This window comes from Ammospiza caudacuta, chromosome 3, assembly GCF_027887145.1.
Source record: "Ammospiza caudacuta isolate bAmmCau1 chromosome 3, bAmmCau1.pri, whole genome shotgun sequence".
NCBI lineage: Eukaryota > Metazoa > Chordata > Aves > Passeriformes > Passerellidae > Ammospiza > Ammospiza caudacuta.
The window spans coordinates 5570474-5597088 of NC_080595.1; the positions used below are offsets into that span (position 1 = coordinate 5570474).

A 26615-nucleotide genomic window follows, 5' to 3' on the forward strand; every position below is an offset into this window, starting at 1 on the left:
TGCTCGTTCAGGAAAGTTCCTTGGGAAAATATTATTCTTCAAGATCATTATAGAATACCAAAGAACAGGATGAGGACTACTTTTGACTCCTTATAGCCAGGCACCTTGCTTTCACAGGTGTGCTGTGCTGCCTGGTGACACCTTTAAGGCCAGGGACACAGGTTATGAGACAGAGCCTCTTCCTGTGGGGGCTGTCCTTGGCTTCAGAAAAGTGATTTCTGTGTGCAGATCTGAAGTTACAGCTGTAAAATCCCCACCAGCATGCATCCATGCTGAGGTAAGAGCAGAGGACCTTCAGCAGCATCCTGAAAGCTGAGTGGAATAATGTCCAATCGTTCTATAAACTTGCAAAATTTGCTCAATCAGAATGAAAAGGCATACTGATGTAAAGTGTGAGATTTAATTGAGAATCTCTGAATAGAATTATGAACCCAACTCCATGTTCCTACATTTGGAAATTTCCATCAGAAAGCATCTCCATTTATCTATGTCTGTGTGCCTTGGAATGTATTGTCAGCTGGTAGAAATCTGGTTTGACCCAAGGGCTTTAAAAGCCTGCATTTTTTGCTTCATGTAGGAGTTTCTAACATGTAAATGGTTGCATAAAGAGACTTTGCGCTGGGCATAAATGACATCAATTTTTTAGAAAACTATGCTACTAAGAGACTGTAGAGATTTTTCAGGTATAATGGTCAGTATCTTTTTACAGCATTTGTTTCATTAGCAGTTTTGGAAAGTTCCAATATTGGAGAAATTTGGGAAACTATTTTTGCTGACACTGAAATAGAACTGAAAATGATGTTACTGTTCATGTGACTGAATTGATGCACAAGTATGACTGGAGGGTACAGTCAGAAAATTAATGTATATGTTCAGATCCAAATCAGTGAAAATGAACCATCTCCCATCTTCCTCCTTCAGCTATGCACCTTTGAAGGATTTGATCCAGAGTGTTTGAAATGCACTCCAGGACTGGGAAATACAGATTTGAGGAGAAGCTTATACTGAGGGGACTTCATAGAGCTGCAAAAAATAGAATCATATTGAAGATGTTACCTCCACATGAATGCTTTTAATCTGTCCTTTTGAATACTATTAATGAAATTAAAGATTAACTCACTATTCAGTGGTATTTTCTTCTGAGTTGCAGGCTCATGCAGCCTGCAGTGAGAATTCTTCCTCATTTCTTTGGCTTTGGAAGGTCACAAGTGACATGAACTGCACAGTGATCCCTTTTTATTCTCCGTTGCATCAAAATTCCTGGGTTTTGTTCGTTACACTTTGCTGGAGTGTTGACTTGAGTGTTTGTCCCAAAACCTTTGTAGGTGCACACAGAGCTGTAGTGATGCTCATCAGTGTGGTTGTGCTGGTAAAACCTGAGCTTTACCTTCCTGTAAAGCAGCAGCCCTCACAGATTTTGTGGGGACACACAGCCTGACATGAGGGACAGCTGAGTCCACAGGTTCTTGCTATGTGGCAGTGCCTGTCTCCCTTGCAGCTGTCCCCCCAGCAGCCACAGAAAGTGTTTCCTGTCTTAGGCCTCTTCCACGAGTTCCCAGCATGTGTGGGGACATCTCCCCACAAAGGTGGCACTGGGCACACTCTGCTGGTGTGGCAGTCGTGCTGCAGAGCCTGGCTGACACCTTGTCTTTGCCTCTTTCCCCAGGTTGTTGCGCTGTCATCGTGGAGTCTCTTGAGAGATTCGATCTACTACACGCTGTCTGTTGTTGCACTCATCGTGGTAAGTTTCTGAAGGTTTTGGGTGCCCATGTCTGCTGTTTGTGAAGGTTTTTCATCTGTGGGAGCCCATGTTTGCTGCCACCTCTAAAGGTGGCATAACAGTCATGTAGCTGACATCCCAGCTCGAGCACTCATGGGGATTCCTGCTTGTGGAAAGCTGCCCTTGGTCTCCCTGGTTCTGCTGGGAAGCTTGGCCTGAGAGCAGGAGGTGGAGGAGTGTCATGGTGGCCCTGTGCAGACATGGGGACAGAGCTAAACCCACATTCTGAGCCCCCAGGCAGGCCTGTAGTGGGAGGGCCAGTGCTCTCCTGGCCCTCATGACTTCCTGAAATGCATGTCACTAACCTGTACGGAGGCAGCACTTGTGCCCAGAGGAGAGAGATCCTGAGCAGCTACTGCAAAACCTTCAGGTTAGGTTTTCCACACATAATAGGGGCAGGTTCAGTGCATGCTGACAGCAAGTCCTCAAACAAAATCTACACTTTCAACAGTTCTTAGTGCCTACCCCGATTTTCATCAAGCTCAGAAAATGCTCCAAATCTCTTCAGAATTGGGCTATTCTTTGAAAAAAAATTGGCACAAGAGTTAAATAAAGACACTGCTATCATTTTAGCATTACCTTTGTAACCAGTACCAAGCAGTGCCAGGAAATGTAAAAATTGAGTTTTCATGTAGCAGTTGCATGTCTTTTTTTCCTCCCACCCTAACCTAGTACACTAGATTCCCTAAGGCAGGAAGAGTGATTTTGGGAGGTTAACTTCTATATGTCAGCAAGAAGGAGACTTTAGAATCAGAAGAGGGTTGCTTGCAGTCTGGGTTACTTTGGTTGGTGTGTTTCAACAGGGGGTTTTGGTTTGTTTCCTACTTCTCAAGCCCCGTGTTTCCAGATATACTCTGTAGCTCCAATGGTCTCCATTTGCCTTGTCCCAAACAGGGGATCTTTCTCTACCTGTTTGTACTTTTATTCCCCATAGTGCAAGGCCAGCCATTTTTTACCTGGTGAAAAATAACTTTTCTACATAATTGCTAGCAATGAGGTGCAAAACACAAAGCTTTTTTTTTTTTGGTTTTGTTTTGACAGCTTGACAGTAACCTCTTAGAAGACACTTCAGCGCTTTGCATGCAGGCATAATTTTTCCATATGAGGGCATTGAGACTTCTCTGCAGCTGGAATAGAGTAATCAATCTTAAAGAATTATATTGTTTGTAGGAGTTTGTTCTCATGGTGTTTTAAACAACAGCCTGTGGTGCTGTGTTAAAAGTTGTGCTCCACTGGTATCTTTAGTAATCATAAATACACCTGAGGGGAAATAAATATATTCCTTCCAATGCTGAGATACAGCAACTTTAAAAAGCTTGATACTGTGCTGGAAAAATCAATATGACTTTGTCTCTATTTGCACTAGAAAAGGAAGTATTTCTTACAATGCTCTTGTAAGAAATAGAGCAGTATAGACTCACCTGTTTGCTGCTCCAAGCCATTTAGTGAACCCTGAACCACAGAGGTTAAAAGTGGATATAAACCACATTTACTGTACTTAATTAATCTTGATTCAGCCCTATGATTTTTTTTAACTTTATAATAGTATTATTTGTCTTCTAGTACAGTTTGGCAAAACCTGCTCCTTGTTCTCTTGAAAGGAAAAAGATGCATGTGCATCTTAACTTGAAGGGACATGGTCAGAGTCATTAGAGGCAAAATTGAGATGGGTGTTATTTTTAGTCACAGAAGTCGGTGCACACACTTTCACCTCCCATCACACCAAAACATTGTAACCTAAAACAGGCCCTGTCAGATTAGATCACAGTGACTGGGAACTGTAATTTACAACGCTTTGTGGTCATGTTTTCTTCCAGTAACCAGTGTAACTCTTGCCTCGTGCCGGCTGTCACACAAGAGTTGCTATTTACGGCTGTATGGCCAAGGGGAAGTGTTCACTGTGCTTTCAGGGCCTTGTTCCTTTTCCCTCCTGTTTACCTGGGGCACAGCCATGGATCTGTAATCCCTGGTGTGGTCACACATTTCCCTGCTGGTGCTTTGGAAGGGCCAAATGGACCACAGCCTATCATGGGGCCATGAGGGCTGCATGTGATTCCAGCTTCAGCCTCCTGTGGAGGCACCGGCACCATGGGGCCCTCTGCAGCCATCCTGCTGTGCTGGGAGCAGGACTGGAGGCACGGGGAATGGCAGGGTACGACAAGGGGAAGGGCCTGGACATGGAGCATGGCAGCCACTGTCCCTGTGAGCCTTCAGGCATTGCCAGTGTGGGCCTTCAGCCACTGCCAGTGTGGGCCCTTCAGCCGCTGCCGGTGTGGGCCCTTCCCTCACCCCTTGCCATGGTGCTGCTGCTTCCTTCACAACTCTCACCATGGCGTTGGTTCTCCCTTGACACCTCTCACCTAGGTGCTGTTCCTTCCCTCATGCCCCTTCGCCATGGCGCTTGTCCTTCCTTCACACCCCTTCCCTCACACCCCTCAGCATGGCGCCTGTCCTTTCCTCGCACCCCTTCCCTCACCCTCCTCAGCATGGCACCGGTTCTTCCTTCATGCACCTTCCCTCACACCCTTCAGCATGGCACTGGTCCTTCCCTCACACCCTTCAGCATGGCACTGGTCCTTTCCTCACACCCTTCAGCATGGTGCTGGTCCTTTCCTCACACCCTTCAGCATGGCACTTGTCCTCCCCTCACACCCCTTCCCTCACACCCCTCACCATGGCATTTGTCCTTCCCTTACACTCCTTCCCTCACACCCCTTCCTTCATGACCCTTCGCCATTGCTCTGGTCCTTCTTTCACACCCCTCAGCATGGTGCTTGTCCTTCCCTCACCCTTCCCTCACACCCCTCAGCATGGCGCTGATCTTTCCCTCAGGGAGGAGGTGCATCCCCAGCACTGTTGGGGAAGCCACAGTGCCTGTCCATCGGCAGGTTGCCAAAGGGGCTGTCAGTAGCTGCAGTCAGCTGGGGTGATGGTCACCCTGAGCTGATGGGAACAGCACCCTGGGCCCAGCAGGGCATGGCAGCAGCTGCAGAGCTTGCTGTGGATCTGCTGGTGGGTCACTTGGCATCCAGCTGGGAGCTGGCAGGGAAGAGGCCATGTCCAGTGAGAGAGCCAGGTGGGTAGGTGGGTCAGAGGGGTGCAGCCCTGTCTCTGGCTCACCACTGCTTTCCCTCTAACTGCTGCACAAGGACCCAGTGCCATTTGGGAAAGGGGAACCTGCCAGCCTTGACTAGCTGAGACAAACTATGGGTTAAGAAGTTCAAAGGCTTGGCAGGAGGGCAGTGCCAAAATACACCCGAGCTTGATGCCATTGCCATTGCCACGAGCCCTGGCTTGCTTTACTCTGTTCCCTGCCTCAGGTGATGAGCTGTTTTCAACTGTTGTTTTGTGTATAACATGCTATTTTTAAATCTTTTCTCCACAGTTTATTTATGATGAAAGAGTTTCCTGGTAAGTGAATCCCTTTTCATTTTTTCTGGTTATACCACAAAAGCTGTCATAATTAGTGTTTATGAGGAGGAGAAAGCTAAAAAGTTCTGCAGGGCAACTATTTGCTGCTGTATGAGAAACATCAGCACAAGATGGGCCAGAGTAACTAATTTTTTGAGCTAGAGAAGAAAGCGCAGGAGAATCAGACTGTTCCTGGTACAGTGGCAGGAGTCTGTGCCCTCTGCATGCCCTGTAACAGTCTGGGGATGACAGTGTGCTCAGCAGAGCTATGGGTGTGCAAGAAGGAGCCACCCAAGCAGTCATAAATAAGTGTATAGTTGGATTTTTCATAATTTAGTGAATGGCCAGTTAAAAGAAGTAATAAAAAAATCCCTATTAATGTGTTAAAGAGCAGTGCAGTAGGTGTGATAGTCTAGGAGGGCTGCAGATACTTTTCAGTTGCTTTGGTCTCATGGTTTTGTTTCTGACACATCGCAGAGGTGATGTGGTGACATCTGGAGGTGACAGTGGAGGTGACAGCTTTGGCTTTGGTGTCACTCCCAGCTGGTGTCATTTGGATTACAAGCACTAGGGAGCTTCAGGCTGCTTGGGTTGGTGTTTTCCCTCACTGGCTCTTGCCCATTTCAGAGGCAGGTTTCAAACACCCGTTCTTGGCAATGGCCTGGTTTCCTTTGTTGATTTTTTGTGTGTTTCTTTTTAACTGAAATTCTCTCGAAGACCAGTTGTATTTAACTGTGGTCTAAAAAGAACCCAAAACACACAACACAGAAGCTGAGTGTTGAATCTTAAGAAGTAGGGAATGAGACATGGATATAGTTAGTGCAGTATCTCAAAATCCTTGTGGAGAAAATGCTCCATGAGTTTAGCATACAGTAGTTTGATAAGGATGATTTCCACAAAGACTAGCAGTTTGCCATGGGGAACTAAGCAGAATGCAGCATTTTGGACACTGAAAAAGATCACCTAGAAACAAGCTCTAAAAGCCATATTGTAATTTGTTTTCATACAAATTTCATTATTCCATTAGTCTGACATGGAAACAGCAGAGGGAAAAAACTTGTCTGTATGTAATCAGCAGTTTGAACTGCTGCCTGCTGCATTCTCAGCACTCATGTAGCAGCAGAGCAGCTGCCCCTTGCTCAGGTTGTCTCAGCACAATTGGTTTTAAAAAGCCCAGCACCCTGCTCAGGTTGTCCCAGCACAGTTGGCTTTCCAAAGCCCAGCGTCCTGCTCAGGTTGTCCCAGCACAGTTGGCTTTCCAAAGCCCAGCACCCTGCTCAGGTTGTCCCAGCACAGTTGGCTTTCCAAAGCCCAGCGTCCTGCTCAGGTTGTCCCAGCACAGTTGGCTTTCCAAAGCCCAGCACCCTGCTCAGGTTGTCCCAGCACAGTTGGCTTTCCAAAGCCCAGCGTCCTGCTCTACACTCCTGCAGGCAGAGCAGGGTGGCTGCTCCCCTCCCTTGGCCACATCCCATGGTCATTGTCCTTATGGAAGTGTTGGTGGGCCTTGGGTGTGTAATTTGCTCACTGAACTCCTGGGTTTTATCACTTGTTCTTAGCTGACAGGTCAGTTTGGCCAAGTAAAGTCACAGAAGTCAAGAAAACAAAGAAGGATGTGTGAGCTGTTTCTTTGTGCATCCCTTTTTTATAGAGGAATGTTAAGACAGCCTAGGAGGCTTGAGCCTTTCTGCACACTTGTGGCATGTCAGAAACATGGGGGAATGGCTGAACTGGGGTTGCTGATGCCTTGCCCTGCTCTGATGTGTTTGTGTTGCTCTTGTTTCCAGGTGGGAGTCCTTAGTCTTAGTGCTGATGTATGTCATCTACATCTTTATAATGAAGTAAGTCAAATGTGCCCTCAGTTTATCTAATTTCTAAGGCTCCTTGTTCCCTTTGCCTCACCTAGGCCTAGAAGAAACAGCCTCCAGTTCTATTAGGGAAACTTTCTGGCTATTAGGGAAAAATTTCTGCACCAAAAGGGTTGTCAGGTGCAGGACCAGGCTGCCCAGGCCAGTGGTGGAATCACTACCCCTGAAAGGGTTTAATATGGTGCTTAGGGACATGGCTTAGTGGTGGGCTTGGCAGTGCTGAATTAACATTGGACTGGATGATTGTGGAGGTTTTTTCCAACCTAAACTACCCTGTGAATCTATGCTATATGGATCTCATCCTGTGTGAACTGACCAAGGCTAACAGCAAACCTGTGGCAGAGCAGAGACCTGGATCCATCCTCGAGTCCCACCAAAACAGTCTCTTCTGACTTCACTTGAGCATCCCTACTCAGAAATAAGCAGGAGTGAGATTCCAGTCTGCTTTTCATGGGTGCAAAGCTCTGCAGCAGTTCTTGCTTGCCTAGAGATCTGTGATGAAACTACAGCGCAGTCAGCAGTGATTTTTCTGAGCACATTCGCACATCTGGCCTGTGTGACTTCTTCCACACAACTTCTTGCTAGTAAAACTGGTCTGTTCTGCTGTTTTGTTCACCTCCTCCTGTCTTGTTTTCAAAAGACAGTGGAAAGGAAACCCAGATTCAAACTGGAACATTCAACAAAACCTTCCAGCTGCCAAACACACCAGTGGTCTTGTCTCCACAAGTAAGACTGGAGATTTGTTTTGAAATCATGAATAGAGTAATATTGTGAGAGTAATTCTCAGTGAGAACAGCAAAACACTCAGGCTGGCTGAAGGAACACAAGTCAGAATTCATCTATTAATTAGAAATTTTGACATGGAGGGTAGCTTTTTACTCTTGGAACAATTAACTGACCAGCAAGACAGTTGTAATGTGTACTTTTTTTTTTTTTTTTCTAAAAACAACATTGTAATGTGAACAGTCTTTTCAGACCTGTTTGGATATAGCTTGAAAGGTTGTCAGCCTAGTTAGGGACCTCTGCCAGGTGTTTATAGGGGTCTGCCCTTGCCTCTGAGTGTCATGGGGAGAGCCTTGACTCTTATTTGTGTCAGCTCCCAGATGCTCCAAGAAGCAAGGATTATTCCCCAGCCATGCCAAAGCTGAGATGAATTTAGCATAAGGTGTTGTGTTTCTGGGTTGAGTCCTCCCAGTGAAATAATGCTGATACTCAGGTGTGATAAAAAAATATACTTGGATGATGACAAGCAAAGATTCACACCTAACACATAAACATGCATGTCATTCAAGATCTATGGCTTCTGTCTTTCATAGTCTTCTGGGTATAGAGAGATTGTTTGATGTGCAATTTAGCTGGAACTCTGGGATCCTCCTTAAATCCAGAGGAGTTTACTTCCCTCCCTTAGCTGTATTGCACAGGATACAAGGCTAGGAAAAGAAGACTTTCCTAGAATTCCTTTTCAAGAATTAAAGGTACATCCTGAGTTTGTTTCCTTTGTGCAGGTACAACTCAACCATACATCACTTCTTTGAGAGGAAGACAAAAAACACTGCAAATATGGTGAATGGTTTAGCAAGTAACACAGAGATGGATGACAACAGCAACTGTGATGCCACAGTGGTGTTACTAAAGAAAGGTAACTGTTCCAGTAAGTCACCCTGTCACTTGCATCATTCTGGGTGTTCTCTCCCTGCTCACACAGTGGAACTGCTACTCTCTTGCAAGCCATGAAATAGGGGGTGGCAGGTGGTCCTTTTGGAACCCCTCTCCCATATGTGGGACACAGTGTGGTGATCCTAGCCACCACAGCCTGTGCCACTGGAGGTGGCTGAGGCCTCTTGTGGCTGATTGTTGCTGCTGGACAAGGTGCTTGGCTGCAAGGACTCCTTCAAGCCTAGGGGCTGCTTATCTGGCCTGTTACAGCCATTTTAATTCCTCCTGTGGGTGCTGTTACTCTGCACTGAAGTAACATGTCCAGTTAAATTTAACTCCACTCCAAAGGGACATCAACTGAGCAAGAAAAAAGGCCCTGCTTAGACCAGTGTACACATATCCCCACTGAAGGAAGGGCAGGGACTCTCTGTGGGTCTGATCGTTGTGCTTTTACTGCATATGCTGGCTTTACCATGCACAACTTTTCCATGTGAGTGATCTTTAAGGGTATTTCACTTTTGCTGAAATCTGTTCCAGTTTGACTTTAGTCATGATCATGTATAAAAGTGGTTGTATTTCTTCAGCTTAAAAAAAATTCCCCCATCCCATAGCTCAGCAGTCGTTCAGTGTCTGCATTTGCAAGGATGTCCTAAACTGTATTCACAGTGACTTTATTTTGTCTTTAAAACAGTCAACAAGCATGTGCAGTATCTGCTTGGGATGTATGTGTACCTGTTCTCAGGAATAACACCTCCCATTTTCCTGAGGCCCTGACTTAGCCTGAGAAGAAGCTCTGTCTTGTCCAAATCAGTCCTGGTCTCTGAGCACAGACGGGTTGCCTCTTTTGTTTAGCTAGTCTTTCAAAAAACCCCAAGCAACCACTCAAAAATAGGTCTCTTTTCCTGCAAGTGGAGCTTGAGAGGCTTAGTCTGTATACAGCAAGCAGTTAAGCATGAAATGTAGTGGGGTTTATTTGCAGCAGCCAGCTCTCAGTTTCAGGCCTGTTGCAGAGGGAAGGCTTTCACCAGTGCTGTGCACTCTGATTTGGGGAAGCTGCTTTTTTGGGGACAGCTCTCTGTTGCCTGGAGCTCTCCACAGCAGACCTATGCTGGCAATTCTGTACCAGGAAATCTGGATTGGGAAACCTCAGTGAGCACAAACTCAGGCCTTGCACATCCAACTTGACCCAGTGGGATTTGCTTTAAATACTCCCACAATGGGTTTTTTGCCTACTCTGCTGATAACTTTTTGATTTGGACACTTGTGTTTACTCACACTGGCCCAGGAAGGAAGACAAGAGGGTTTGCTTCATCTTCTTGCAGATTGTTCCTGTATTTCCTGGGCACTGGGCCACAGGAGGTCTGGAGAGGCAAGTGGTGCTGCTTTGTGTCCCAGCCAGGGGTACAGGGCCACCAACAGCACCTGTTGCAATGGCGTGCCTGGGGATTTCAGACTTCTGAAGCCTTTTCTGAAACCTTTTCGGAACAGAGGACCAAAAAGTCTGAAACAGAAAGATTCCTGTGTTTGGCAGTTTTTCCAGGTGCCATTCAACAAGTGCCAGTGTGGAAAAAACTCACAAGGAAAAGCTGTGTGGTTGGTTTTTGTTGTTGGTTTACATTTTTATTTTTTTAATATGGAGGAGCTCACATATTTACTCCATGTAAGCCTCAGTAGGCAAAAAAAAGCAACATAAAGGCTGAGGAGATAGTCAGACTAACAGTGATGGTTAAAAATGGTGATGCCACAAAACATCTGCCAGTGTTTAACACTGGTTTTAATAAACCTGTGCAGAAGTGTGTTTGGAGAAGGCCTCAGGTGTCACTGCTGCCAAGTCCCAGACCTGGCACAGAACTCAGAGCCCAAGGTGTCATCCAGCTGAAGGAAGGATGATCCCCAGAGGCAGCAGTGGGCACTGGCATCGTGCTCCAGGCCTCTGTCTTCCTGTCCCTTTGCTCCCACACTGTGGATTGCTCTGGCACATGCAGTTGCTGCTGGATTTGGTGGCTGTTCTTAGCCATGAGCTGCAAGCCCAAGGTGCAGGAATGTTTTCGTTTGTATTTGTACCTTGCAGGAACACAGCGGTGGATGAGGACAATATCCTCACAGAAGTGCAGGTTGCAACTGGGAGTAGCTGCCTGGGTGGGATGGCTGCTGTTGAAGCAGTGGTGTGTCTAACACAGGCTTGTGATGAAGTGTGCAGAGCAGATTTAGTTCTGCATGAGTGGTCATACTATGTTGACAATTTATTAAAAAGCAGGAATATAAGGTGTGTAGAAGGCAGAAATTAGGGACAGATGAGACTTGTTTTGAATGGTGTAGCTGAAGGAATGGTTCTTACAGAGAACTTTGGAACTCATGGGTTCATTCTTCTTAGAGCAACATAGAACAGAAGGAGAGACTGCTGAAAGAAGGCCTCAATTTGTTTTTGTTCCTTGGCTGCAGGAAATTTCCACCGAAAAGCCTCAGTGATCATGGTTGATGAGCTGCTCTCTGCCTACCCACACCAGCTTTCATTTTCCGAGGCTGGGCTCCGGATCATGATAACCAGCCATTTCCCTCCCAAAACACGGCTCTCCATGGCCAGCCGCATGCTAATCAATGAGGTGTGTCTCTTATCTCCCCCCCTACCTGCCCTGCTCCTCCTGAATTTGCATTTTCCTGTGGCAGTGTCTATCTTGAAATGAAACTCTGGTGTTTCTTCTGGATCCTTGATAGCGCTCTCCCAGATTTTATCCTTCTGGCACTGACTTCACTAAATGTCCCTTACTTTCTGTGCTCTTGGAGGTTTTAGCAGAGGTTGTTATATAGCTGTTACGTGTAGCTGTTGCTCACAGGAGGTGCCCTCTGCATAGATCTGTTTGATGATATGGTACTACCCCAAGACTGCACTTAGTGTGTCACTTAGTGGTCTTGGAGTACTCCTGGAGTCAATTCCGCTGGAATTGACCTTGTAAAAGTTGGCCACTGGACCTTCTCTTGAAAAAGTTGTATATGTAAGATTTTTCTAGTGGTCTGCAAGCAAGTATCATGTTGTACCCGCTGAAAATCATTCTTTTTGCTTTCAAAGATAAATTTGTAAAGACTTCTACACACCTCTTTCTCTGTTCCCCCCTTTTGCTTTAAAAACCCGCAAATTTAAAAAAAGCCTTATTTTTCATCAAGTCTGCCTTTATTTACAGAGACAGAGGCTGATCAACAGCAGGACTTACACCAACGGGGAGTCAGAGGTAGCCATCAAAATCCCCATCAAGCACGTGGTGGAGAACGGAACGGGCCCCAGCAACTCTGCCGAGCGCGGCGTGAACGGCACGCGGCGCGACGAGGACGCGGCCGAGGCCAGGAACGAGAACGAGAACGAGGACAACGAGAACAATGAGAACGACGAGGAGGAGGAGGATGATGATGATGATGATGACGATGACCATGAAGGGCCCTACACGCCTTTTGACCTCCCCAGTAAGAAGCTCTCCTGCGTTTGTGCGGTGTTTGTTTGGATATGGTGGAAAGCATTGCGGGTGGATGTAGAGGTGGAAGTGTCTCTGAGGGCTTCCATCAGCTTTCACTTGGCAGTGAGGGTCCTGGCCACATGTAAAAGAGATGGGGGACTGGGAAGCAGCAGGAACCTCTCAGGATTCCTTTGAGTCACAGTTGCCATAGCTGGAAAGATTTGCTGTGTTGATGTTCAGATGAGCTGGAATACTGTAGGGAGTGGTCCTGCCCTTTACAGGCAAGATACAATTTCAGGAGCTCCTGTTCAGGTCTCACTCAAACAGCATTTCTGGAGTTTGAGTGAGGAAAAGACCTGAGCCTTAAAAAGAGTAGTTTAGATGTCCTGTGGACTTCCATAGTATGTGAAAGGCTGGACCTCTGGAGATCTCTGGTTCCACCCCCTGCTCAGAGCAGGTCCTCCTCCAAGCCTGTGTCCAGTTGAGTTTTATTATCTATAAGGATGGACATCCCACAGACTTTTGGGTACCTGTTCCAATGTTTGACCACCCCCTCTCCCCCCCACCCCAGCAGGAAAAGACGAGAAAATGCACAACTTAATGTACTACCCATTCTGAATTTCCCTTATTGGAAGTTGAGTCCATTGGCTTCTGTAATTCCCTTGTGCAAGGAATTTTGTAGTTCCCTTGTGAAGGGCCTGCCTCCGTCTTTTCTATACCCTCCCATTACATGACTGAAGGTGAATCAGATCTCTTTCTTGGACTTGCATTTTATGTGGTTTTGTAAGAACTTGACTAGGGTGCACATGTGGTCTGACCCATTACTTAAACTCTTTGTTAAACCTTCATACTCCTGTGCCTGTCTCTGCCCTCCTATCTGCCATCACAGCATTATCTTCTGAACAAGGAATGGCATTTTAGCATAACAGACTGAGGTGTCCCTGGCATCTTGTTTGCACATGCTAACAAAATAATAACATTCTGAAATATGATTGTTTTCCTCTGTTTTGTTGTTTGGCAGCTGGCAAGATAGAAATGTTGAAGTGGGTCTTCACATGGCCCTTGAGTTTTGTCCTGTACTTCACAGTGCCCAACTGCAACAAACCCCACTTGGAAAAATGGTTCATGGTCACCTTTGCTTCTTCTACCCTGTGGATTGCAGCTTTTTCTTACATGATGGTCTGGATGGTACGTACCAGCTAACCCAGAAACCACTGGGAGAAGCAGCAGGAGGTGGTTTGTCAGTCTAGAGAAATGCATAGGAAGTTCTACACACCTGAATTTTCAGGTGAGAGACCCTAGGTTTGCTTCTATTTCTTTTGGACCTGTCCACACTCAGAGAAGAAAATTAGGGACCAGTAGGCGTGGCCTTTGAGCTTGATTTAGGGCTGGCATTTCATCCAGATTCTTTATCTTGGGCAACAACTACAGCTGCAGCAGTGGAACATCTCCTAGTCCTGCAGGGCAGTGTGAGGGGTGCTGAGGGACAATCTGGCCCCAACAACTTTTCATTCTCTTGGAGCAAGCAAGCTCAAGAGACATGGAGTTGTGAATGATCACACTTTGAACTTAGCATGAACAATAGCATGACATTCAGTCAAATTCCTGCAGAACTAGAGCCATAGGGTGGATTTGTGTCTGCTTAGCTGGTATTTGTAAATAACAATGTTTACAAACCTCATCCAAGCTAGTATTTATATATAATAATGTTTACAAACTTCATCCAAGATCAGGAGGCAGTTACCCAGGGTAGTGAGCCACCATACAGTCTCTTTTCCAGATTAGTATCAGGAAAACTGTGGAGGAAATGTATGGAACAACTAACCTGAGAGGGTACACAGCAGGTGAGTGCTATCCCCTGCCAGTTGATGAATACACCAAAAAAGCCTGCCTCTATTTAAAGGAAGTGTGAGCTTGCACTGAGGGATACCCTCTGTCTCACAGGATCTTGCAGATTTGGGCCAAGTTGGTGTCAGGTCTTAATTGTTGTAAACACCTTGACAGTTTATTCCATGTTCTCTTTAGGTGACAATCATTGGGTACACCCTGGGAATTCCAGATGTCATCATGGGCATCACTTTCCTGGCAGCAGGAACCAGCGTGCCAGACTGCATGGCCAGCCTGATCGTGGCCAGGCAAGGTGGGTCACTGCAGGGATGGCTTCCTGCTGTGGGGCTGTGTCCTGACATTCTGCTCCTCCTCAGGCAGCACAGATGTTCCCTCAGCAGAGCTCTTTCCACAAGCCTGGAATTTAAAACAAGAGCAAAGAAGGAAATAAATTGTGCTGCTATTGCAGAGCAGTTAACAGGTTCTCAGCAGAAGTTCTAACAGTATTGTCAGCTTCAAGCCTTCCTCAATAATCAGAGTAATTTTCTTAATTTGAATATCAGTGGTATAGAACTGTTTAATGGCATAAGGATCTTTCAGGTCACCTTCCAGCTTTTCTTCACAGTCACAAGGACTGGAAGATACTGCTGGTTTTAAGGAAAGCAGCTCCTCAATATTTGTGGCACTCGAAACAGGTGTGTAAAGAGGAAAAGCCAGAAGCCAGTACTGCTTTGGGGAGCAAAGCCAGTGACTTGTCACTGAAATAAGCAGCTGCTGAAGAGATGATTCAAAGACCTTTTGCAATTAATCCAGTGCAGAAACTCATGTCATGGTCACAGTGAAGGGTCAGAAGTCCTCCTGAGCGTGGCACCAGAGGCCTAGCAGGTCACAGCCAGTACAGCAGGTCCCCTCAGCAGCAGAGGATTAGTGGAGGGGAATTCTCAGCTGATCCTGGAAGGTGGATTAAGCCCCTTTAAGCCTGCTGGCCTTCTATGATGGGGGGCAAAGGGAAGGGAGGGAGTGAGGGGCATCCTCCACAAATCTTGGCCTTAATCAGGGGAAGCTGCCTGGATGACTGCAGATTAAAGCTGCAGGACTTTTCTGAGACATGCCTGAGTGTTTGTGGTTTCCATTCCTGCAGGTATGGGGGATATGGCCGTGTCCAACTCCATTGGAAGCAATGTTTTTGATATTTTAATTGGCCTAGGCCTTCCATGGGCTTTGCAGACTCTAGCAGTGAATTATGGATCATACGTAAGTCCTGCATTTGTTCACATCATTGTTACTTATTTGTTACTTATTTATTTCTTTTTAATAAGCCAGATCTATCTAGGGAAAAAAAGTCCAAAATTCTATGGATTTTATTTGAAAAAACAAGTAATTTTCTCTGTTATATGGGAGAAGTAGAAATTAATTGTCACTGGACGTTTCCCATCCTTTTGAGGACAAGTACTTCCATTTCTTCCTTGAAGACAGAAGTCTGTGCTGAAGTAAGCTAGCTTTACTAGAGTGCACTGGATTTTCATACTCTTGAATGTATTCTAAGTAAGAATGATCTTGTTTTTAATAAGGCAGAGGGGATAAACACAGAGGTGAAATATAAAATGTAGATGAGATCTGTAAGAAAAATTCTGGCATTACTAAACTGTTAACACACTGCAAAGTGAAGGAAATTGTTAAATATTAGATGGATCAGAGCGTGACCATCAGCAGGAAACTCTGCAGAGCTTTCCTGTTTAAGACAAAACTACCAAACACCAATGAAGTTATCCTTTACTTCCCAAGTGATAAAAGAGCCAGCCTCTGCCCCAGAGCTGCTGCAAGGCTCCCTCTGAGAAGTAAAAGCAGGAGATGCCACAGAATTCTAGAGGGAGGTCTCTGTGGCTGTTGCTGTTACCTGGACCCCAGTCAGACAGCAGGGTAGGGCAGAGAGAAGAGTGTTGATTACAGTCCCTGAGTGAATGCAAAATTAAAAGGCAGGAGAATGACAGAAGTGCTGAGCTTGATAAGTACCTCTGGAGATTGTCCAGTCCCCAACCCTCTGCTCAAGGCTGGGTCAGCTAGAGCAGAGTGCTTAGGACTTTGTCCTGTTGGATCTTGAGTACCTCCAAGGAGTCTGCACTGCCACTCTCAGCACTTTGCTTTGGTTTTAACCACTCTCAACAGTCAAAAGCATTCTTACATTATAATGGGATTTCTGTATTTAAAATTGTGTGGTTCCTCTTGTCCTTTCAATGGATATCACACAGAAGAATCTGGCTGCACCTTCTCTGTGTTCTCCCATCAGGTATTTGTGCACATGGCTCAGATCCCCCTGAAGCTTCTCTTCTGTAGGCTGAACAGTCACAGCTCTTTGAGCCTCTCTGTATGCCAGATGCTGCCATCCCTTAAATCTTCCCTGTGGTCCTTCACTGGACTTGCTCCAAGAACTCCATATTTTCCTTGTATTGAGGAGCCCAGAACCAGACCAATGTGAGCAGAGCAGGATCATCTTCCTCTCCCTACTGGCAGCACTTCTCCTGATGTAGCCCAGGATGCTGTTGATGCTCCATGTCACAGGAGTGCATTGTTGACTTCAGCTTGGTATCCACCAGGATCAACAGGTCTTTCTTGGCCAGTCTGCTTTCCAGCTGATCTGTGGAGTTATTCCTTCCCAAGTGCAGGGCTTTTCATTTATTTCCCTTTGTGGATATTAATGAGTTTGCTGCCTGCACATTTTTCCAGCCTGTCCAGCTCCCTCTGTATGGCAGCACAGTCCTCCAGAGCACGAGCCACCTTCCTTGGTTTTGTATGGGCTGTGAACTTGCTGAGCCTGCTCTTTCCCCACCATCCAGTTCATTAAATAAGGCACCAAAATCTCTCTCCCCATCATCCAGTTCATTAAAAAAGGCATCAAGCAGTCCTGACCCCTGGGGTGAGGCCCTAGTGACTGCCCCCAGCTGGGCTTGGAGCACAGTGCTTTGGCTGCTTATCAGGCCACTCCACTGGCCACTTTTCCAGGCTGTTCTTCCTCTGTTTGTCTCTGAGGACGTTTGGGAGAATGCCAGAAGCCCTGCTAAAGTCAACATAAACAATGTCTGTTGCTCTCCCCTCACCCAGCAAACCCCCCTCATCCTACAGGGCTGTCAGGCAGGGTCAGAGGGATTTCCCCTCCATAAATTAAAACATGTCTGTCCTTTGTGTATTTAGAAGTGGTTCCCATGATCATGTGCTCTGTCATCTTCCCAGGGATCAAGGTCAGGCTGACCAGCCTTTAGTTCCTCACATCTTCCCTCTTCTTGGATATAGGAGTGCCACAAGGAAGCAGTGCTGCAGGAATAAAATCCCTTTCTTTAATGAGCAGTTTATCTGTAGCTCATCTATATTTTTGTGAAAAAGGATGAAAGAAGTGGCTGAACAGAAGCAGCCAGCTTTCAGGGAGGCATAACAGTGTCACTACTGTTTTGCATACCCAAAATGTCCATTGTACAGTGTGATCACATGGTTAGAAAAGGCAGTCTTGGAAACTGCCCCACAATTAGCAAAAGAGAGTTTCCTCAGTTTTTACTTGCTGTTCCTGGATTTCTCTCCAAATTCTTGGGTAATTGGACTTTAAAACAAAGCAAGCCCCCTTTCCTCACCCCGTTATTAGCAATTAATTTTTAAAGTATTACTCCCTTGCTAGCAAAGGCTGGCATTAGCTGGCTCAGGTGTACCTTGGTGACAGTGCCTAGAGCTCCAAGATGCTGGTTGTCATTCCAGGAGTGTGGCATCATCCCTGGCACCCAGGTCAGAGGGGGCAGCACACGGAGAGCTCCAGCTCCTGAGGTCTGTCAGGCAGGAAATTCCCTTTGGGCTGCATGAGCAGACCCTGCTAACTGCCCTGGGGCTCGTGGGCTCAGGCCAGCCTGGTTGTCCACTGAATAACTCTGGGAGTCAGAAGTACTGGGTTATTTCTGAGCTTATACAGGATTTAGTACTGCTCTTTTGGTGTTTGACAGGACCCAAATGTGTCTCTCTAGTATCTCCTCTTTGTAAGTGGCTTCATGTGGAATCAGGACTTCTTGTTTATTCAAGCTTACTCCATGGGATGGTGTCTGAGTGGGGAAAAGGCAGCTTTGTGATCTAGCAGAATGAGTCAGGAAAAGAGCAGGAGGGGGACCTGTCAGAGAGACAAATGGGCTTGCTGGAGTCACAGTAGGTGAATGCCTGCACTGGAAATAAGCTGTGATTCCCTGGGGACATGTCCTGTGTCTAAATCTCACTTTGATTGAGTGCCTCTCTTCTGACTGCTGCTTCCCCAGCCCCATTGTCAGTTTATGCTTTAGTTTAGTATTTATTTTATTCTGCCTTCCTTATTACAAGAAGGGAGAGGAAAACCATCTTATGATTCTCAGGCTGCATCTTGGAGGCATCTGTCAGGAGGTTTTCCTTCTGTGTTCCTGCTTTAAATGAAACATCTTCCCCTAGGATGTGGTTACACTGCAAGTGCCTCACCCTTTGCCTTCAGCTCAAGTGTCAGTTCCAGAATTCCTGGCTTGTACCAAGCCACCAACCCTTTTTCCATGAAAAGGCAGATCTATTCAGGATTAAACTTTCCACATCAGATCCCTTCTGTTTTCACAATGCCAAGTCTTTAACCCAACCATATGTTTATTATTTCAAGGGCCCTTGTTTCTGAGCACTCAATAATGTCCAAGTACTAACTCTGCCTTCCTTTGCTTCCCACTGGAGCTTCCACCTCCACTGCTCACTTGGCCACCCTCTTGCAGCACCTCTCCTCTTCTGTTGTGTACACAGCTAATCTGGCAGGCTTTTGGAGGAAAAGCAGCATCCCTCTGGACCTTGAGAGTCCTTTGACATTTTCACTCTCTCCTCTCTTCCAGCACTGAGTCCTGGACACATTGCTGACTCTGTAATCCAGCAAGCATCCTTCCCTAGTGCACCTGGCATATGCAGAGTGGAAGGATTTTTCCTCCTTATTTTCTATCCAGTTGCTTTCCTCTGGAATATTTTTTTTTTTGCATGTAAACCAGACATCATCTAGCAGTATTTCAGAGAACAGGAATTTTAGCTTAAGGATAAAGAGCCAGGTTGATTTGATCACATCAGTTTCAGCAAAATTTGACAGTACATTAGAAGTCTGAGAGACCTGATATTCCTTCTACCCAAACAAGCAGCCTGAGACAGCAGAAATAATCCCAGTGCAATCATATTTAGGCATCAGAGGATGCAGAGGGAAGCAAATGCTTGCAAAGCACAGATGGAGATGGGAAGCCTCACTGCTCTGCTCCTCGCTGACCAGTTGATTTGCACTGGTTAAATTCCAAGGCACTGTTTGTTAGGACAAAGCTGGCTCCCTGGCTTTGTGGCAGAGAGATTTTTGGGATGATTCTGCTGTAGTGGAGCAAAATTGTCCCTGCCAATCCTCCTATCACTACAGGAGTTCTCTCCAGTTACAGCTCCTGCATCTCCTGCATGATATTCTGAGTGGCCATGTGCAGCACTCCAGGTGTGTACCCTGTACAAAACGAATTTTGTGATATGGAGCAAAACAGGGACACTTTCTTAAGAGTCTAAAACAGGTTTAAGAAGGAAATTCCGTTTAAACATGCAGCAATGCATCAATGTTTGAAGTTCCAGTTTGCTTAGACCGCTGTCTCATGGCAAGACCTCAGGAATGCTGGATTTAGACTGAATTTGCACTGCCAGGGAGAGACACTGAAGCAAAAGGATACCCAGACATGCAGAAGACCTGCAGCTTTTTCAGCTGAGGGACTGGAAACAAAGCATAGCCCTTCTGAAATTCCTTACTGGCGTAATTTCTGTCATATTAAGGCCCTGAAGCAAAACCAGTGTGGGTTTTGGCAGTGGCTCCTTGTTTTCCCTTAAGTAGCTGCCAGAAAAGAACTTAAGAATAGAATAACTTTTATATCCATTGTTTTTCCTCTGCTGTTTGGCTTCAGCCTTGGTTACCACAGCAGCATGGGAATGGCTGGAGCTGGTGGCAGCCTCTTTGCATTTGCTGCAGGAGCAGCAGGGAGGTGGCCCCCCTCAATCTCTGACAGAGGAGGCTGTGAATGTGCAAACCTCCTGTGCATGATCAGCCAGAGCAGCATTTTCTGCCTTGCTTCAGCCCCTACACACAAGCCAGTCCTGAGAGGGGAGTTTGGGAATACTGATTTTTCCTCCTTGCAGCATGAGGGAGTGCTTCTTCTGCAGCCCCTTTTCTCCTGGGGAAGAGGCATTTCCTCCTCTTAAATGAACAGGGGACTGGGCTTTTCCTTATGCAATTAAAAGGACTCCAGCTGAGACTCATTTTCCAGTCTTTGCCAAAACCTGAAATTATCTCCTCCCTTACTGTGAGTTTTGAATGTTTTGCTGCCCTTGTTTTCACTGAACTTGCACATTTTCACATATCCCAAGGAAATATATTCTGTTGCCTCTTGCAGGAAATGCCACTTGTCTCATGAGAGGGCTGTTTGACTATTTCTGCCCTAATTTGACAGATCAAGGACACATTTTTCTTAAGCTTCTGTTTCAAATTTCAGCATCTTCTGGGCTTCTGTGCTCATAATTAAAAGTCATGATAAGAAATGGGGTAGGCTGGTGATCACCACAGGAGTGGAATCAGTTAAATCTGCATTTCCAGAGCTGTAGACTCATGGGAAATCTGTGAAACAGCAGAGGGTAGTCCAGAGTCAAATTCAGGAAAAGAAAGGGTTTGTCAGGAAGCTCATTTGGCTGAACTAGATACACATTACAGCTGGAATTTCTGGAAGAAAAAGTGCAACTGTTTGAGTAAAAAAAAAAAATTCCTGGTGAGCTCAAACTACTGGAGAAGGTGTGAAGGATTCCAGATGCTTCTGCTGAGGCTCAGGAGGTATGCATGGCACCTCCCTGCCATGGAGCAGATAGAAAAGGGATAGAAAAGGACAGAAACCACACGTGAAAAGGGCTATAAAATAATTGAGAAGCAAATAAGAAATAACAGAAGAACAGCTGGAACAAGTGGTGCTCACACTGCCACATTTGCTTGGCCCACATAGGAACAGCATGATGTGTGTGGCTCTTACTGCTGTAAATAATTAGCATACATTTTCTGCTTTTGAATTATCCCTAATGGCATCTTTTATTCCCCTAAATGACCTCCAAGGAAGAGCCTTGCAGATAGTCTGAAGAAACAGCACCAAACTTCTCTTTTTTGAAGCAGTGCCCTCAGCAAATTAGACACAGAGGCCTTTGGAATGCTCTGCTGGTTTTATGGAGCATGAAGTTGTAACTGAGAAGCAGAATTAAGGTTAAATTTTTGCACTTTAGGTTAAATTCAGACATTTTCCATGGTAAAATAATTCCGTCTCCTTAATTTGCTTCTTTTTCCTGTAGATGCCTTTCCAATTGATACATTTTATACTGACAGTTTTTAAAAACATTTGCACTAGTCATACAAAATTCCTGACCAAAATCCAGACAGGAATTTATTGTAAAATATTATCCCTTTCCTAGCCAGCTGCTGTTCATTTGAGATATAGCAGGGAAGGCAGCTTTAAGTGTGTATTTCAGTTTCAGTACACAGAGTCAGTGTAGGGCTTTTTTGAGCTTCATAATAATGGAAATGCAGGTTAACTGTTACATGTAGGCCATTTGAACTTTATAATAATGGAATGCAGGTTAACTGTTACATGTGGGCCATTTGAACTTTATAATAATGGAATGCAGGTTAACTGTTACACGTGGGCCATTTGAACTTTACAATAGTGGAAATGCAGGTTGACTGTTGCATGTGGGCCATTTGAACTTTATAATAATGGAAGTGCAGGTTGACTGTTACATGTGGGCCATTCTGATGGGTGGAAGCAAGAGAGGAGGAGTGGATGCACAGGAATGACTGAAGCCAAGCAGGCTGGTCCATCTCTGAAGTTTACATTAGCAGTGGGATCATGACATTTTTCATCTTCCGTTAGGCAGACAGTCCCAAAAATCAGTGTTCATGCCCTAAAACAATCCAAATCCTCATTTCTTTGAGCAGTCTGATGAGGATATTGTATTTAAGATGTAATGACCATAGGAATGGAATGGTCCTGCTGTCCATCCATACCCTTACAGCACAGTCATCCTAAAGAAATCCTCAAGCACCCTTCAGAAAAAAATTATCATCATGGTTGTAGCCTTTTTTATGGTGTCAGCAATCAGCAGGGAACTCAGCATGTGTAAAGGGAACAGCAATGCTCAGTCAGCATGGTTTGGCTTAGAAGAACCCAAATCATTACTCTGGATTTAGGAGCAATAGTGGGGTGAAAATGATTTCTTGGCTGTGGTACAAAATGATACAAGTGTATCTGTATTCATGCAATCTTAAAATTGTAGTGCTGCTTGACATGTTAGCAATCCCCACTTCACTTGCAATTGGGATTCTTTATAATCTGACTAGAAGGATGGGAGCACTGAGAAGCCAACCTTTCTTAGAAAAATGTCCCTTCCACACAGTAGCTCCTGGAGAAGTGGCTTGAGAGACTCCAGTGAGTGCTGCCCTGATGATGCTGCCCTGATGATGCTGTCTGAGGTCATATAACAATGCCCAAAAGGATAATAATTAAGTTCCACAAGAGAAGGATGGGAAACCAAGAAGAAGTGTGATCCTAGCTGAGGAGCAGGATTGGAGAGATGGCTTTGCTCCCTGTAGCCTTCCTTTGTATCATTAGGTTTATGTCTCACAAAAATCACATTTTAAGAAGTATTTGGACCTTAAAGATGCAGGTGAGTTCCTTAGGTTAGGCTCAAAGCCTCTAAAAGTGGCAGTTTAATGGCTTCCCAGCTTTGTGGACCTGCATCTCAGTTCTCTTGGGCAGTGACTGTAACTGGGGCTCTGCCTGAAGACAGCTTGCACCAGAGCCTGTGATGTGCCTGTACACAGCCCTGCAGACAGTAAATTGTCTCCTTGTCTGATCTGCCTCGGTGCTAAATCATGTCCAGCCTATGTTAGTGTGCCATGATGCACTGATAGACAACTTTTCAGCACCTGAGGTTTTGAGATCACTGACTTGTTCCCTTCAACAAGAGGAGTAAGATAAGGGAAGAAATAAGATGAGAGTGGGGAAGAAATCAGGCACTTGTGTGTGTCCTTGTTTATTTCCCCCACTGTGAAGCATTAATTGGTGACTGAATGCAAAATTTCCTTTCCCCCGTTGGTTCTTACAGGGCTCATATAGGAGCTAGAAAATGTCATTATATAATAGTACAAGGGATGGCAAAGCTCACATGGAACACTGTGAAATGTTGTCAGGTCCAAAGGACTTTCCTCTAATAACACTCCTTTGGCAAAATAGGGAGTAGGCAAAGTTATCTGCCATGTAATGGTCTGACTTGGCATTTACAGCTTGCAAGACACTGTTGAGCAGCTCAGCAATTTAGGATTGTGGAAATATAAGCAGAGAGGAATATTGTGTGAAATTCTGAGATGGTTTGATGAACTTCCTTCTTTTACAGATTCGGTTAAACAGCAGAGGACTTATATATTCTGTTGGCCTCCTGCTGGCATCAGTTTTTGTCACAGTATGTATATAGACTTTTGTTCTTCTTTTCCAAAAGAGGGATTTTTATAGATATTTTCTTCACCTGCTCCTTTCTCACCTCCAGCTGAAGTAGTGGTTGCAAAGTCTGTTGTTATGGGATAGGGGTGCTCCCTGCTTGAAAAGCTTCCCAAGGCCTGGATTTGGCTCTTTGCAGGAGCTGTCACTCCCATGGGATGACACTTCTGCCTGTGTTTTCCATGGGAGGAGCCTGGGAGAGCCATCAGGAATTTCTGTGCTAGAGCTGAAGCAGGTCCCTTGATGCCTGATGAGATCCATTCTCCTGTGAGACAATCAGCCAAAATGCTGAGCAGGTTGCTTGGCCCTCTCTAGGATCCTTCTGAAATACAGCACAGGCCACAAAAAACAGTGCTGACAGTGTTTCTGTTGAAATCAGTACTTGGTGTTCCCTGACCTTACCCAGAAATGATAGAAGAGGAATGATGTGACATCTTCCAAATCTTGAGGTGGGAGGGGCATCCTGTGCAATGCACACCAACACAATTCCCACATACACAAGATGTTAATCTTTGCTGGGAGCAAACTATGCAAAGTCAAGCAGTCTTAGACTGTGTGGCTCTAGATTGAGATGCAGAGGAGCACATGAAGCATTTTCAGTTAAAAAAAATAAAGGAACCTGGCCTTTAAATCCATTTCTGATTGAATTAAGTGGGATTGTTCTTGCCAAAATGAAATTTCCTGCAGAAACCTAAGGTGAGGTGATGCAAATCAGGGTGGCTTTTGTGACTGCTGCTCTGATTCACTTGAGCTGTGGTTTTCAGCTCACTTGGTGCAGTTTGTGATTGCTTCCAACTAATCATCATCAGTAAGGGGACAGCTCTCTTTTGGCTCCTGTAGCTGAGGAGGGGATTTACCACTTGATTCAAAATGTTCCTGCTGTGGTGGCTTACTCTGTGTTTATTGTAGGTTTTTGGTGTCCACATGAACAAATGGAAACTGGATAAGAAGCTAGGGTGTGTGTGCCTTTCCCTTTACGGCATCTTCCTGTGTTTCTCCATCATGACAGAATTCAATGTTTTCACTTTTGTGAACTTGCCAATGTGCAGAGATCACTAACCCAGGTGGCAGACTGTCGGGAGGAGCTTCCTTTTTACCTGTGCAATACAAGCCACGGCTGGATTTCCTGGATGCAGGGCACCTCCAAGTCGTGACCTATATCCTGTTCACTGTTCATAGGACCCGTGGCCCCGTCTAGGTTTGCCCTCTCCCTGGCCCCCACAGCCTGGAACAACCCTTCATCCGTGTGAAGAGCTTTTTTCTCAACATCCACGTGATTTCCTTGCTCAGTTTTTGAACAGTGTGACTGAGACTCAAGATGAACTGGCTGCTAACTGGCGTTAAGCCAGTCAAAACTGGTCTGCTACAATTCCTTCTTTTTTTAAGTTATTTGATGGAAGACTAATTAATTTATGACTTAAGACTATTGCTACAATGCAGGAGAGGGTACGTCGTATGGAGGCTGACTTTCAAGGAGAATAATTAGGTTTTTTTGGTTGTGGGGAGTGTTTTTTGTTTGTTTTTAGCTTTTAGTTTTGGGTTTGCAGGGTTTTTTTGTTTGTTTGGGGGTGGGGGTGTTGCTTTTGTTCTTTTTTTTTTTTTTACTTGCCAGAGATCAACGTCCTCTCTTGCATCTTCTCCTCCTGAGTGCTGGGTCTCCTGTAACAATCCAAAGGCCACAGGGCAGTGTAAAATGGAAATGCAATTCAAGGTACTCAGCATAAGAATGGATAAAAGAAGATTGTCAAGGAACAAAACTGATGACTTTTTACTACAAATAATTAACCTTGTACAGGTTTGTTAAAGAATGCAAGCTAAATGTGGATTCAAAGGGTAAATACTGCTACCATTTTACTATGAATGTTGGAGTTTTATTACTAGGGTGTTTGTTATTTCCAAGCAATAGTTTGATCTCCAAACAGAAGGTGAAGGGCTTCCAAGGAGGTGGCCTGGTTTTTAATGGTCTGTACATGGAAATGGAAGGTCAGAACTTTCTCTGCTTCATCAGATTTCTTGTTTTGGGGGGGATTCAATAGTTCATGTCTTACTTGTTCTGAGAAGGACATAAGTACATGTGAAAACTTTTCTAAATGAGTTACAGACACTGGTTTCTTTAAGAGGAAAGAGGCATATTTTGCACAGACATAGTTACTGAAGTCATAATTTGCCATTCTTTAAAGAATACACTGGACCTGGCCAGATATTTTTCGTCTTAAGCAGCTGAACTTATCTGATAACAGATCATGTGGATTCATCACCTCTCCCTTTTGGGAGGGAGGAAGACACAGACAGAGATGGCACATTTTAAAATGTGGAATATCTTCAATGCCGACTCGCTCACAGATCTTAAGTTATTGTGAAAGTTTAGCTATTCATTGTTCCAATATCCCTGCTAGATTTTGTATAATTCTGTATTAATATGCAGGCAGATTCCACCCCTGAGAAACACCATCACTGCTTCATTTGTATGTGTTGATACTGTGCGTTCCTGCCACTTGTATTTACTTTGAGCACTGATCACTTCTGATCCTCTTGTATATGTTCTGCTATGAAATGTATTAAGAGACTACCAGCTAGGTGAATGTTTTTGTCTGTGGTACAAACAGTGGCAAATAATAGTAAAGGTACAGCAAACCCTATGGAACAGAAAGAAAGGAAAAAACCTGAAACACCAAACCCTAAACTATAGCAGGAAAAGAAAGTGCTCCAGTTTAAAAAAGAAAAAAGAAGAGAGCCACGTTGTGTTCACAGATGAAAAGCCAATTTTTTTTTTCATTTGCACTTTTGGAATTGATTTTTTCCGATCTGATTTTCTTTGGGCAAAATGTTGTAAATGAAAATATTTACACCCTGTGGTTTCCCTTCAGCTGAGCAGCTGGTTTTCTTTGTTTGTTGCACCTAACATGGGGAGGCACTGGCAGCTCTTGCACTGTGTGTGGCAGCGAAGTCCTGTGGAAAAAACCATGTCCCACTGGGAACAGCATGTGCTGGTGGATCCCTGGCAAGAAGAAGAAGAAGAAGAAAGGGTCCAGGGACAGACAGCAGAGAGAGTGAATGACATGCC

General features: G+C 45.1%; 1 protein-coding gene across 1 annotated transcript in view; it reads left to right on the forward strand.

Moving 5' to 3' along the window:
* SLC24A3 (solute carrier family 24 member 3) overlaps positions 1-24960 on the forward strand; it is a 47701-nt gene extending 22741 nt beyond the window's left edge. Inside the window, exons 5-15 of the mRNA XM_058802769.1 lie at positions 1667-1741; positions 5166-5191; positions 6976-7029; positions 8562-8695; positions 11155-11315; positions 11892-12168; positions 13180-13346; positions 14184-14298; positions 15127-15239; positions 23451-23516; positions 24461-24960. Coding sequence (XP_058658752.1) covers positions 1667-1741; positions 5166-5191; positions 6976-7029; positions 8562-8695; positions 11155-11315; positions 11892-12168; positions 13180-13346; positions 14184-14298; positions 15127-15239; positions 23451-23516; positions 24461-24610 — 1338 coding nt within the window. The 3' untranslated portion in view covers positions 24611-24960. The remainder of the gene's footprint in view (positions 1-1666; positions 1742-5165; positions 5192-6975; positions 7030-8561; positions 8696-11154; positions 11316-11891; positions 12169-13179; positions 13347-14183; positions 14299-15126; positions 15240-23450; positions 23517-24460) is intronic.
* Positions 24961-26615: the final 1655 nt, after the last annotated feature.